Source organism: Strix aluco, chromosome 2 (genome assembly GCF_031877795.1).
Source record: "Strix aluco isolate bStrAlu1 chromosome 2, bStrAlu1.hap1, whole genome shotgun sequence".
In the NCBI taxonomy this organism is placed as follows: Eukaryota; Metazoa; Chordata; class Aves; order Strigiformes; family Strigidae; genus Strix; species Strix aluco.
In genome coordinates this window covers 33,121,729-33,136,777 of record NC_133932.1, presented here as the reverse complement: position 1 = coordinate 33,136,777, position 15,049 = coordinate 33,121,729, and the positions used below count along the sequence as shown (strand labels likewise).

General features: G+C 38.8%; 1 protein-coding gene across 1 annotated transcript in view; it reads right to left on the bottom strand.

The window, feature by feature from the left end:
- Positions 1-4,675: 4,675 nt before the first annotated feature.
- MAP3K7CL (MAP3K7 C-terminal like) overlaps positions 4,676-15,049 on the bottom strand; it is a 28,354-nt gene continuing 17,980 nt past the window's right edge. Inside the window, exons 4-5 of the mRNA XM_074814081.1 lie at positions 14,138-14,253; positions 4,676-5,842 (exon numbers count right to left, since the gene is read on the bottom strand). Coding sequence (XP_074670182.1) covers positions 5,662-5,842; positions 14,138-14,253 — 297 coding nt within the window. The 3' untranslated portion in view covers positions 4,676-5,661. The remainder of the gene's footprint in view (positions 5,843-14,137; positions 14,254-15,049) is intronic.

Genomic DNA, 15,049 nt, shown 5'->3' with positions numbered 1-15,049 from the left:
TTTGGTGTGCATCTGAAGGACCGTCTCAGTAACTCCTGGTTTAACATTGCAAAACCAAGGGACTCAGTGGAGGAAAGGGTAAGGTCGAGGCTGCCCATCCAACTCTGCCTTGCTACCCTCCCTCCCTCCTTAATGTGCACTGTGGTACAGTTGTGCAGTCACAATGTCTGCTCTTGTCCCAGAGAAGCCCAGCAGGATGGACAATGGTGCCTACCTTTCCAGTAACTGTTCAGTAATAGCCCTAGGTCTTCATTGCTCCACACTTTCCAGGCCTGTCATGAAGGCATTTAATAGTTTCATCACAGGTTTTCCAAGGATGTTCATCACCATATTATCCATGCACATACATGCCAGGCCACTCTAACAAGAGGGAGAAGACCCTCAGGGCTGTGGGTGTGCACATATGTCTGTGAAAGTATGTGCATGGCAGAGAAAAGTCATGCCAGCACCCAGGTTTTGTCAGCTCTTCTCATGCTTCTGCTGGCCAGAGCCAGTGCTCCTCCTGCTACATCACTGCCTGGACCAAACTTCCTTTCCCTGCAAGTCTCTTCTTCAGTCATTGCACATCTTGCACCCTCCATGAGAAGAGAGGCAAGGCTCCTCCACAGAACAGTCTCCCCTGCTCCTCTAGACACTTCCATCTTGTGCGTTGAACAAGCAAAGAATTTTATGTAGGAAAAACCACCAAGTGACTCCATGACTAAGATTGTGACTAGCTCGTTTCTGCAAGCTGGTCTGTGACTGGAGTTTGAGCAGCAAATGGACATGTGCCAGAGCTCCCCAACCACATAGCCCAAAGGAAGGCTGAGAGACCTCTGTTGTACCCGTGTGTATTTGTACCCGCTATGAATGATGTGTAATGCTCACAAAGGTCTAGATGGCAATAAAGCCTCTGGGGGGAGGTGACACACTCCCAAAATCATTAATTCACAAAACCAGCCAGAATAAAGATAATCTTGGAAAGGGAAACATTAAGGAAAAGCTGCCAAACCCAAACCTGCAGGTCCTTATCTTCCAGACTTTTCAAGTGTAAAATCACCCTAGCCTCTGGCTGTTTCAAGACTGCATGAGTCATATCCTTGTTAACTGGAATACTGAAATTGAGCTTGTTCAGCATTTGTTACGCTGGAAGGAAGTTAGTAATAATAGGAAATGGAAAGCACAGGTTTTGTTTTTTTAAACCCATGTACTTCACTGTTTTCTTAAGTGGTCTGAAGCAAATGCATTTGTCATCATAGTGGCATGCTTACTTTTGCTAACCTGAATAACCTGGATAACAGCAAGAAATACACTTTATCTCTGTAACATACTGTATCTATGTAGCTGTATGCATTTAGCAACCCTTTTTGTCATCTGAGCCTTTCACATGTCTTTCCTTGCCTTCTGACCACTGGTGAATTGCCAGCAAGAGCCTCAGACTGTGCTGTTGTTTTGCTGAATACAGCTGCAGCTATCACAGGCTGTAGTCAGAAGTTAGAAAATTCAATGTTTCATTGGCAGTTGAATTCAAAAGCTGAAACTGTCTTCTGAGTTCTTGGGTGAAATGCAATGTAAAAACATCTTTGAAATAATTGTATAAAACTCTTTTTTTACAGTGCTATACTTACAATGGACCTAGCTTGCAGAGCAGTTTAGGGTTTCTCCTTAAATCACAGAATCACAGAATCATCTAGGTTGGAGAGGACCTTGAAGATCATCCAGTCCAACCATTAACCTCACATTGACAGTTCCCAACTACACCAGATCCCTCAGTGCTATGTCAACCCGACTCTTAAACACCTCCAGGGATGGGGACTCCACCACTGCCCTGGGCAGCCCATTCCAACACCTAACAACCTGTTCTGTAAAGAAATACTTCCTAATATCCAGTCTAAACCTTCCCTGGCGCAATTTGAGGCCATTCCCTCTTGTCCTATCACTTAATGCTTGGTTAAAGAGACTCATCCCCATCTCTCTGCAACCTCCTTTCAGGTAGTTGTAGAGGGCGATGAGGTCTCCCCTGAGCCTCCTCTTCTCCAGACTAAACAACCCCAGTTCCCTCAGCCGCTCCTCGTACGACATGTGCTCCAGACCCTTCACCAGCTTCGTTGCCCTTCTCTGGACACGCTCGAGTAATTCAATGTCCTTTTTGTAGTGAGGGGCCCAAAACTGAACACGGTAATCGAGGTGTGGCCTCACCAGTGCCGAGTACAGGGGTAAGATCACTTCCCTGTCCCTGCTGGCCACGCTATTTCTGATACAGGCCAGGACACCATTGGCCTTCTTGGCCACCTGGGCACACTGCTGGCTCATGTTCAGCCAGCTGTCAATCAACACCCCCAGGTCCCTCTCTGACTGGCAGCTCTCCAGCCACTCCTCCCCAAGCCTGTAGTGCTGCTGGGGGTTGTTGTGGCCGAAGTGCAGCACCCGGCATTTGGCCTTACTGAAACTAATAAATAACAGGACACAAATCATATTGTCTGTACACCATAAATATGACAAACAGACATTTTCTTAAAAAGCTTAATTTCAGCTACTGAGTCAGCAGTTCAAAGTAATACCTAGAGAAAAATTCAGCATGTCAAAATTGGAGATTTATTGAACATGAAAATGTTTATCATTATTATGCTTTTGATAAAAAAATCAAGAGGTGGATGATAGATACAGCAGTTACCTCTCAGAAGGCTGTTCTAGTCATTTTTACTCTTTCCAACAGTTGAATGATTTTCTAGGTTGACTTTTCTGCATTTTAATTTCACTTGCCTATGAATATTTTTGGAAAATTTAATTCATCTACCCTCCTGTATTTGAATCGCATTTCCTCTGCTATTTTTTCTTTAAAAATTTGTTTTCATGAAACATTAATTTTTCTTCATTTGTACTTCTATATCAGTTTTATTCATTTGGGTTGTGATGCAATTTCTCTGAGTCACTATTCTCAGGCACGTGAGCATCCATGCTGGCAGGCAAATATATTGATACAAAGCAGTTATTTTTTACTTTCACCATAACTAAAAGTAGGAGAAAATTTGGTTGCAAATAGCCACAGTCCACATTAAATACAAATCTCTGGCTTCAATTAGTTTGGGATGTTTTAAGAGTTCCATATTTATCCAGGCTGGTAGCTGGACCACAGCACAAATTTGGTGTCTGTACACCTGTAAAACTGTTTCCTGAAGACTTCCATACTGATCAGTATCTAGAAGTCAGAAAAACCATATTCCCTGGCTACTCTCAAATTGTTATGTGTCACAAATGAGGCCCAGCTTTCCTTCTCCACATAACTGTGTCTCTCCCTCAGGTTTTTCTCTGAGAGTATGATCTGTTATTATTCTGACATCTATCTGTTATTATTCTGACATCTAAAGCATAATGGCTATATTAAATAGAAAATTTCAAGGTGAACACAGTTATCTGTAAGTAAAGTTCTGCTGTCTGATTCATATGCATCCAAAGCCAGTTTGTTAATGAAATAATTTTAGGTACTTTGTATAGTTTCCAAGTTTCCACTGAAATCACCAGACTGGCTGATATTTTCAAAGCTAGATGGAAAAATCTCTGACTAAAATGACAAATTAATTTTGAAAATGAGAATCCTCTTGTTCAAAACACATAAATACAAATAAAAATAATACATCTTAGATTCTGCAGTGTGCTATGTTCAAAGGAAAGCCCTGAAGTCTGTACAGGGTATGTTTCCCATCAGCGCAAAACTCAGACAAGGTTTTTCGAGCACTCCCAGGCTTGACATCTGAAGCGGTTTTTATTAATTACGCTTTTTTTCTCTTTAACTTTCACAAGATGTAGTGAAAATTGGACCCTCAGATAACAATGAAAGATGAATAAACACAGTGTTATACTGCCCGCGGAGCATCACAGCAGAAAGCACATGTCTCAGAGTGGTGATTTTCCTTCGTGTTACCGCACTTACCAGGGTAAGGGAGTAAGCAGTGCTGGGCACGTACACTGCCCCTGCCCCAGCAGCTCAGGAGGAGAAGTGGAGACAAGGCTGTCCTCTCCTGCCACCTTCTCATATTCTCCTACTGCAATGTCAGGTGCTTGTAGTAACGCGGAGCCTGTTTTCACACCTGTGCTGCAGGGAATACTGTAGGTAGTTAGCACAGAGAAATAAAGGCCAGCTTGTATTTTTTTGTCTCCTTTGTTGCCGGAATTACTGGGGAATTTTGGTGCCAAGAGATTTCCCCGGTAATTGTTCTGATTAACAGAGAGCCCCATTTTTATAATAGATTAGTGATAATAATCAAAGCTAAAGTTCTGGCAGAAATCTTAAGTTCATAGTTTTCGATTACTAAGACACATTTCACAGGATCACAGAATCACAGAATTGTGAAGGTTGGAAAAGGCCTTGAAGAACATCCAGTCCAACCATTGACCTAACACTGACAGTTCCCAACTACACCATACCCCTCAGCGCTAAGTCAACCCTACTCTTAAACACCTCCAGGAATGGGGACTCCACCACCTCCCTGGGCAGCCCATTCCAATGCCTAACAACCTGTTCTGTAAAGAAATGCTTCCTAATATCTAGTCTAAACGTTCCCTGGCAAATTTCATTACCATTTCAGTACTAATGACACATCAGGTTGAATTCCAACCTCATGAAGATGTAACAAGCTGCATCTGTCAAGCAGAGTTAAAAATACAGGGTGATTTAAGAACATTCAGAACGTAAAATGGCTTTTCTATATCTGCTTTTAATGAAAAAAATACTGTATGAATAGAAATGGAAGTATAACAAAGAATTTTCGATTGATCTAGGAAAATACAGGGATAAATAGAACAAGTAAAACTTACATTTTACTTCCAGGTTATTTGTCTATCACGGAACTCCTGTCCCTACTTACAGCCACTTATGTTTCAAAACAGACCAGAAAATAAGAACAAAATATTCTCACAGTACTTTTACTGACATATTCTCAGTTCAAACTATGATGGTAGTATTCATGTATTAATTTTTCATTTCTTGCATGCCAAAAAGTACAATAAAAAGACTCTCAAGCTATCTTTACACTTGAGGAAAGAAAGTTTGATCTCATCTGTTTCCTTTTAATTTCATAACTTGCAAATTATTACTGGCAGTACACTCGTTTGATAAAAAATAATTGTTTGATTTTTGATGTGCAACTTCTCAGGTTTTATACAACAATGTAAAGTTGACATGGGATAATTAAGTATAGTTCTTATCGGTGAGAAGATCTGTTTTAAGATAACCTCCAAACACTTTAGGCATGAGGAAAATAATTTAAAAAATCTTCACCAAACTAAAATTAACATACATGTATTCCATATATTAATATTGTCCCTGCTGTATGCCTTAGTATGGTCCAAATTCCCAACACAGAGACTATTTATATCATTTTCTAGTGTGTCCATATCTTCTTAAATTGGAAGAAATATGTTTAGAAAAGAAACCTGATCTACTAGAACATATAATGGGGATAGATTAACTTCAATTATGTTACTTGAAATAAAATACCCATTATATAATGGATGAAATATCCATTATATTAAGCTACTGGCTGGCAAGCATTAAATCAAATATAGACTTCTACATACTCTGTAGTAAAGTATTATAACATATTGAACAGACCTTTATTTTAAAATCTCTTTCCAGCACAGGACCAATCCTGTATTAACTGCCTCGCATAAGCTAGTTGAGAGTTATGAGGACCCCTGTCTTTTTTGGTACTGTATTCTGAGCTTTTCCAGTTGCTCTACACACTGCGTCTGGGCCAGCTTCAGTGTTCGGTTCTCCTCTGTCAGTTCTGCGTACTCCTTAGCCAGCTGAGCAGCATCCATACTTTCTTTTTCCACTTGTTCCAGCCTCGCAATCAGCTCCTTTCTGACGATTATGGAAAAAAACAAAGATTAAAAATAGCAGTATGCAAGAATTTGTTGGTGTGTGTTAGGTTAAAGCTGGACTATAGGTTGTTAACGTGGTATTGCTTGAGCTCTTGTGAAACAAAGACCTAGAAAATTAATTTGTTAGAGTCCTTCTTTTCCCTATAAAAGTTGAAGCTGAAAAAATCTCTAATAGGTTTGCTGTTCAGTGACCAAACCTGCAAAATGCTGAGGACCTTCAAATATGTCTAACTTGAGTAAAAATTGAACAAGCAGTTCACGGGGGAGAATCAAATTCCTGGAGACTGCATGCTAATATTTTGCCTGAAGAATAACAATTTATTTTTCTCTCAATACCAAACATATATGAAACAGAGCAAGGGGGTTTTTTTGTTCAGTTGATTAGCTTTATCAGTTAATTCTGTGAAATATGCCTGGCTACCTTTTCTCTACTACAAAGAAAAATGGTTCTAGTAAATGTTAGGTACATGAATCTGAACTATATATATTGTTTCTATAATGTGTTTATACTCAGACTTTAGCCCTACTGCTGAGGAAGAGTGATAGAGCTGCAAACTTGGCCCCTTCTGGTCTTTTTAAGAGCAGAGACAGGAGGATTTGAGCTGTTGCTTCTTTCTGGATGGAGTCACAATGCCCTGTATTCCCAGAGCTGGCCAGGGGCTGGACTCTCCATATAGTATCAACTGAAATTACCTCAGCACAAGTTAAGATAAAAGAGGTCTTAAAACAAAACACACTGAAGGCATGAGTAACTCACAGGGTATCTAATCGCTCTCCACTTAGTTATGCAGCAGGGTAGCCTGGCCTCTGCTTTTTTTCTCCTTTAAGTCAAATCATTTATTCACTCCTGCTACAGGAAGTCTCTTCTAAAAGGTTCTTAGTTCTTTTGATCATTCTATCTCAGAGATTAGTTAATCTTTAACTGTTCATAGCCCTGTGACTTTATTTCTCAGTCATGTCAAAAGAATTCTTGTAGATCATCAGTGGGAAGATGTAATGCCTTCAAAATGGATAGCTTTTGCAGTCTTTAAAGGAGCCCTCTTGTCAAGCTAGACCAGTACTTTCAGACAGGAAATTCCTACAGATCAGTAATTCTATCACCACAGGTCGGAGTATTCATGAAATGGTAACATTTCAGTATTGGCTGATCACTTACATTACTTATAGCTGCAAAACTACCACTTACAGCAGCAAAACTGTAAGCACCTAGGTTTTGAAAAACACTTCTATCTGGCCTTCTTTTAGGATCAGTTTGATCTTCTTCTGTCTTTACTACAGCTTTCAGTGATAGCACAGTTCACCCATGGTTTATCTGGCTGTTTACAGTCACAGTTGCTGCAGTTCAAGGAGACACAAGTTGAAGAGACCCCTGGCACACTCATTTCTCCCAACTATCTTTCCCATACAAAAAAAAAGAAGGGAAGATTTAGCAGTCATTACAGCAATTCTAAATGATCCAGAAGTTGCAATATATAGAAACCCTCCCATAGCTAAATATGTTTGCTTTGTTTTATACCACTGAGGTAATGCACAACAGCTATGATGCAGCAAAACCTCTTCTCTTTCCTTTCACCAGGTGAAAGGTCTATTCAATCAGGTCTTCAAGAGAAAATATCAAGAGTGTATTTTTGTTCATCAGAATTCTATTAACATTTGGCACAGTATAGTTATAACAATTTCAAAAGCAGCAAGCCATTAACAGATAAATTTCTCTTGCTTGGGCCATGCTAGATTAACCAATTTTCAAACTGGACAAGATGAACTGATCTTGCTAGACAGTTTGATATTCCAGCTCCTATTAATGGGACTGTAGGCAACAAAGGAGTAATTGCATGTATGCTTTGGAGAGTGAGAAATGCATTTAGGGACAATGGGATTTTACAAGTCCAGCAGCTTCAATCACTTCAGTCTCTTGAAGATTTTTGTCTCTTAGGACTAGAAGAGAGCTTCAGCAATATTTCTTTGCAATTATTCTACTGGTGCAATGTTGGACTGAAGGATTAAATTAAGCTCTTTCAAATTACAGACTGTTGAATCAGAAGTGCTCCTAACAAATTATATCAGAATCATCCTTCCTTACTTTTCTTACACTTACGAGGTTCTCAAAGGGAGATGCTGTGAACACACTAGTAAGTAATCAGCATCTTAAAAGCAGATAAACCTTTTCCATGGGGACTTCTATAGTACTTGTAAAAGAAAGGTACTAACTACCTTATTTGGACTTGAGCCAGGAGTGGCACAGACAGAACAGACAGTGTGCAAACTCAGACAGCTCTATTAATGAATGTCAGTCCTGATTTGATAAGATGAGGCTATGTACAGGCATGGCTTTCATGCTGTTCTCCTGTAATACTCAAGCAGCACAGATAACTTTCCCCCCCCCGGGATTTAGCTTTGCTATTAAACAAAATATAAATGCATTAGAAATAAAAAATAGTCATTGATGTAGTCCACACTCTAGCACCTCCCTTGCAGAAAGCAGTTTCCTTGCACTGAGGTAGTAAAATTGCCCACTTCTGAGTCAGCAGAAACTACTTATTCCCTTCCCATCAGGATCAACACCTGTTTACAGGGTAGGGTGATGTTTCAGGCAAATACTGCAAGCCTGCCACAGAGATCTAAAATTAGAGTACCAGGGAATTGCTAAATGTTATGAATGGTGTGGTTTACGAAGCTCACAAAAGGATGAGGACAGTAACTAACATTTGCTTCTGATCTAATCCAGGATTTGAACTTAGCTTCCAGAGGTTAAAGAACACCATACTAAGCTCTTGCACCATCTAGCCTTTGTTATGGATGCTTAATAAATAGATCTAGCACTGTGTAATCTGTATTTTCTGTTAATGGTTACCCTGAGTTTAAATATTAACAGCATTGATAAGATATTTTCTAAAATGGTGCTGAGTTACTTGAAGATTTGAGACAATCTGTAATGTACACTTTAATTGTTCTTTTTGGGGGAGGGATTTGGGTGGAAAGACGAGTGTGATTTGCATCATAAACCAATAAACCACAAGCCATACCAGAGGAGGAGAAAAACCCAGCATGGTATTAGAGAAATTATTTCTCTTGTCCTGGCCTTAATGACAGACAACAGAGTCCCTTTACAGTAATATTCACAATTAATAAGTACCAAGAAAAGTGACAGACAAAGCAGATAAATCTATCTGGAGGTAAGTGTATTTGGAGATGGACTGGAGTCAAGGAAAACAGCTTCCACAGTGCAAACAGGCAGACTTGTCTTTCACCTGTTGTGAACAGGACCATGCATCTGTGGTACTACACATTTCTTCCCAGATAACATGTGTCTGTGTGTTCTGGTGGTCATAAGGTCATCTACTCTTCCCATATTTGACATGGCTTTCACATCAGGAGGAATCATGAGATGCTATAAGGTAATTGCTGTCTGAGGAGACTGCCCTTGTGTGTTCAAAGACTACTAATTAATGTTTAAAACAATGAGACAGCCTGATTTAATGTAAATGAAATATGTCTCAGATGCCAGCACATAAAAGCTCAGTAAGTATTCATCACTGCAACAGGGCAAGTTGAGGCTTCTCTTTGTATTAGAAAAGCTGTAATTTCCACTATTTGGCAAGTAACATGTATTTTGGATACATGTGAGATGATGAAAAATCAGTTCTAGAATGGAAAAATTATCAAGATAAAAGGTTGCCTTTATGGCTTACACCAATCTTTTTCTGCAGTACCTGAAAGTCTGAAGACTACTGGTCTCAACAGTGTTGGGAAAGACACTCCAGAAATTGTATACCTGGAGAAACCACCTGGACTCGAGACCTTAGAAACAGTCCTATGGTCATGAGAGCATGCTAAAGCATATAGAAGGATCCCACAAAATTAAGCAGACATTTCCTCTGTATGTCTACTGTAATATGTGTAAAAGAAGGAAAAGAAATCATATCCATGACAAAGAAAAGGAGTGATCCTAAATCAGGTGGTGATCAAATGATATTTTCTGGAGAGTTATATTAGAATTGTCTGGGGGAGGAAAAATGAGAAAACCAGCCACTGCTAAGAATATAAGATATAGCTAGCAACCATGGCAACTCTAATATTTAACTACATAATCCAGGGTCATTATCTAGTAATAGCAATATAACAAGTGCTCAAAATAACCAGCCATCCCATCCCTTTCACCCAAACTTAGATACTCAAAAACATCTGTTATGGAAATACATGTGTGTTTCTGGAACATAAATTAAATTACATTCTGTGACCTAAATGTGGTGTGTTCTCACTTCCACACCCTTTTCTTTCTTTTTGATCGTGTCTCCCATTCCAGAGTGATTTTGTCCCTTGTACTACATATTGCTGGCATAAATGGGAAGAGTTTGAGTGAAGACAGCAAACAAAGCTATGATGATCTATGCTAGCAAAAAAATCTACCCAATGTTCTTTTAAATTCTTTCACTTTCTTGCTTCCTTTTGTTTTTTTCCTGAGTAACTTCTTTTCCCCTTCTTATTGCTTTGTCCTTTGATTTTCCTTTTTTTGAACCTGCAACCTCCCTTTCTCTCTCATATTTTCCTTTTTCCTGTGAAATAGTTGTCTTTTCTTCCACTCCCAGCTTAGTACATTCTCTTGCCATCTACACTGCATACAAGAGAAAGGGGCAAATAAGCTTTGTTCTTGCCTGGATGAGAAGCAACCCTTGGCACTTCACACCATTGCTTTTCTATACTTCGGCCATACTCGATCCTCACACTACAGTAAGAGACAAGTCAAGCTAAGCAGAATTAAAAGCATTTGAAAAGTTTCAAAAGAGTAAATGTTTTTGACTATTTTAAAACAGTGTTATTCGACTTCCTATTTCTTAAAGATACTTCCTTTAGAAATATACCTGCATGTATTATCTCATGTATAAAAGGTTACACTGAACTTTGGAGGTTGGAACAAAAATTGTTTAAAGCAGAATGAATGGTATCCCATTTTTTGTTTTACTAAAAAGCTCCAATACCTGTATTAACATTGTTTCTTCCTCCTAGACAACAAATCAAAAATATTTGCTCAATCCATTTTCTGCTCTTTTCCTGACAATCGTTGTGTTCAGTATTCTGTGTGCACAATGTACTACCAGTAGGCATCACAGGTGCAGACACTGCCAGGTGGGACTTGACATTTTAATTCCACAGGTGAGTTGATCTGTGGAGAGGAAGTCTGGAGAACTGGCAGGGCACCATCCAACAGCACTTCTGGTTGCCTTTGGTAAAGATGTACACTGAAGAACACTGCACAGATTGTTTGTTCCCATTGCAAGGGGTGAAACTCTATCTTTGTCCATTTTATCAAAATAATATTTAAAAGAAATAGACAATAGATAGCAGATGTATTAGGCAATTTTGAATCTTTACTTCCATACATTCAAATTCAAATGTAGAAGATAGACACCTGCAACAGGAGCAAATTTCAGAAAGCTGCAAACTCCACCTTTTCAATTTGATTATAACTGCTTTTAAGGCTAAAAGTTGTGCATCTAATCAGACTTTTTAGAAAAGTCAAAGCATCCTTCCCTTCTGAGAATGGAATATTCAATATGCATGACACCCCAGCTATTGTAACCCACTCTTCTCTTCATACAGCATACTCTACTCCATAGACTTCCTTTAACTTTCAAACTGTAACTGTTGAGAACATTTTTAGATATACATCAGTGATCACTAGACCAAAACTCTCTTCTACTTCTTGCTTACTCCTTCACCTCCATACTTATACTCTCTTTCTGTCCAGTTTTATATAAAAAGCAAGGTTAATGTGTTCAGGTTTTGTATGCTTACATGTGTGTAAATGTATATGTGTCCTAATAACTTTTTAAATACACCTTCCAATTTCAACCAAAATTCAGGCGGTGAAGAAGTCCCAATTAGTTTCTGGAAGGTTTGAGAGAAACAGACTGCTACAGAAAGGAAAGACATCCAAAAGGGGAAAGACACTATTGTAAGACCTCCTCCAAAACACTACAAAATTGAGAATCTACCTGGAGGGAGGAGTCAGAAATAGTTCCCATCTGGAGGAAAAAAGCTTCAGCTGTACTTGCAGCTTTTTAAACTTCAAAATCAAATAACCACAGTGCACCAACCTGTAAAAAATTAAGCATATTCAATGCCAGTACTTGTAGGACCACTTCTTCAGATTAAGAGATCTGGAAGGTGGTGGAAGGTGCTGCACTGATATTTGTCATGTTTAGGTACTTCACAGCTACACAGCATGTGAATATCTAGGCCACAGATATGTAATTAGAATGCTCATAAGAGTCACAATAATATAGTTCTATTTGCTGCCTTATTCGGACACTCTTGTTTTAATATATGTTTACTGGGGCATAAAATCTTCTGTCCACAGAACAGGTTCAGCAAAGGTAGCAGTGGTAGAAGCTTCCTCACATTGTTCCACTGTTGACATCCGCTGGTGGAATGAAGGAAAATGCCAGCCTGAAGCCCCTTAATTCATCCAAGATTACCACTGCTGAGAGGCTGACTTCTGGACTCAGAGGTTGATTAGGATAGTTTTGAGCTCAGGTAAACAATTTTGTGCATGTATTTGCCATTCCCAAGGAGCAAAATATTTCTAATTTAGCTAGTACCACAGATTCCATAGATAAACAAAAATGCATTCAAACAGCATTTTTTGTCATTCTAGTAAATGCAGAAATACATATGTGAGTCTAGTTTTCTTCATGAATGTGCATAACTGATTCAGGGGTGTGTCAGTAATAATAATGTATTTATATTAGTAGACTAAAAACCAAATGATCCAAGGCTACTTTTTGAGTTTATACATCTAACCATTTCATATTTTATATTTCATTTGGATTTTCAGAAAAGACAAACACACATGGTTTCCACTGAGTTCACTTGGTTGCTAAATACACATGTAAGCAGCTTATAATAGACAATCATATTTGATAAATCATTGCAAAATTATTTGAATTATCTTCTCTACATCTTTTTAAAAACATCAATTACTTTTGATTGGCCAAGTTTAATGATGAATCAAATGCCAACACTGGGACAATGTAGTGTTAATATTTTCTGGTTATTTTTACTTCTTTTTTAGCTTTTGTGCTGGTCTGTCAGCAACTGAGAGCCATGCAGGTCCTATGGTGGAAGGGGATTTGTAGTGGGAAGCCTCAACTAGTTCTGACACTTTAGCAACAACTATATTGTGCCTGTAGCCATCAACATCAGACAAGTCTCACTTTCTTACCCTGCATAGTCTGGACTCAAGGAGATCTTCGGTTATCTTACTTGTAAGACTGCAGGATTTCACCAGTTTCCCTCCCATCAGCCTGCTTCTGCAGCTGAAGACTCCCATGGATGCAAATTTGGCTAAACCACATGGTCAGCTGTTTGAAGATTTTTGTGAAACAGATACAGTTTTCCACCTTCTAGTCAAAGCCCACTCTGCAACAGAGCTCTTTCAACCCCTGTTCCTATATTAAAAATGTTTCTGTTCAAGCAGCATTTGGAAGAATGATGGTGTGGTCTTCACTTTCACAAGAAGTCTCAGAGATCGACACTGAGGTAACTGCCCCTGAGGAAGGCAGCACTGCCTGAAGTCACCTTCAGTGTGAATGTGAAAATAAAAAAGCACTTGAAAGAGAAATTTTACTTAGCAGTAACTGTTATTCCTTGGGGTTGATTGTCTGTTAAAAACTTTCACTACTCACCCTCTTCCCTCTCTCTGAATTTCTTTTTCAGGTTTCTTGTGGAAAGGGACCAAGAGAAACAGAGTGCACTTTGCCATTTAATGGTCATGCAAAGATGACGGGTATGAGTACAGGCCATAGACAAGAAAATAAGTCTCTAGCTTAAGCACTTTGTATATGAACACCTAAAATGTCAATGTACATAGAGACAATGCACCTCACAGAGAAATGTTTACTAATATTGTCAAGTACTCTAAACATAACTGAGGATCCACTATGTTCTTCATTAAAATGTGTAAAGTTAAATTGAAAAAATTTCCCTAAAACTAAAAAGAGGACTCTCGCGAGCTGAACTAGATTTTTATGTGACCTGGAGGCTGTCAGTGAAGGTTTTAAGGGACATCTGTATAACTGAGGGTGCAGAACTATGACAACTCTGTGTTGTTAGTGGCCTCAGTTGATCCTATGGACCAATGGCCTAAGTGTTGTGCTGTACTGTGACCATCAGGCAGAGGTATAAGGTCAGAAAATATCATGTGAAACCCTCATGTTTAAAACAGAATTTTACAAAGAGACTATACAACAGTAAATACTTTGGGAAAGTTACTCACTTTCTTTCTTCCAGCAGAGCAATTTCTTTCTTGACCTCATGGTACTCTTCTGCTATTTTGCAGTGCTGTTTGTACACCTGCATAGATTCCTTAGAGTCATGACAAGGAGGCAGTGGCTTTAAGAAAAAAAGAGAAAAAACCCATATATATATATATATATATACTGCTTTTGAATGAAATATTGTGAAAAAACACATATTTTGAAAGATAGAATATTTATCTTAATTCTTGTGAGAATACTTAAAGAATTTTTTTTCCCCCTAACTGCAGGATATGGCCAAATATTCCTAGTGATGACCTTTCACAGAAGGGAAAAAACCACTTCCCTGCATAAGAATATGGATAAACCTTCAAACCTTGTAAGGATTTTCAGAACTTTACTTGTCAACTTTGCAAAGTATCCCTAAAGATTGTTCAAAGAAAGATTTCTCCCTTACCTCCCTTTTTTTCAGCTACAGTCATATAAGAATGCTAAGGTTGATGCATTGGTCAGACCCATAGAATACATCAGCATGTTTTCACTGCAGAAACTGCAGCACTGAGCAGAAGGGTAATCTGAGTGCAAACAAGCTCTTATTCTCCAATTTCCAAGATGAGAAGAAAAGACAGGGAAAGCTACTAACTAAACTTTTTTTTTTTTTTCATAGATGCAATGCTTATTCCAGTTTATTACTAAATGGGACAGGACTGTGAACTGGGACACTAGGTCTGATTCTGCTGGACTCAACAGGAGTTATACTGCTGACTCCAGTGCAGCCAAGATTTCATGAAGGGTTCTACCCCAACAATGCCTCAAGCTGTAAGTAGTTTTGCTCAAGATCATACCCAGTTTATCTACATCTCTATTTCCTGTAGAAGGGAATATACTTAGCAGAAATGTTATAAGAATTAAATCAGCTACATTTCCAAAGT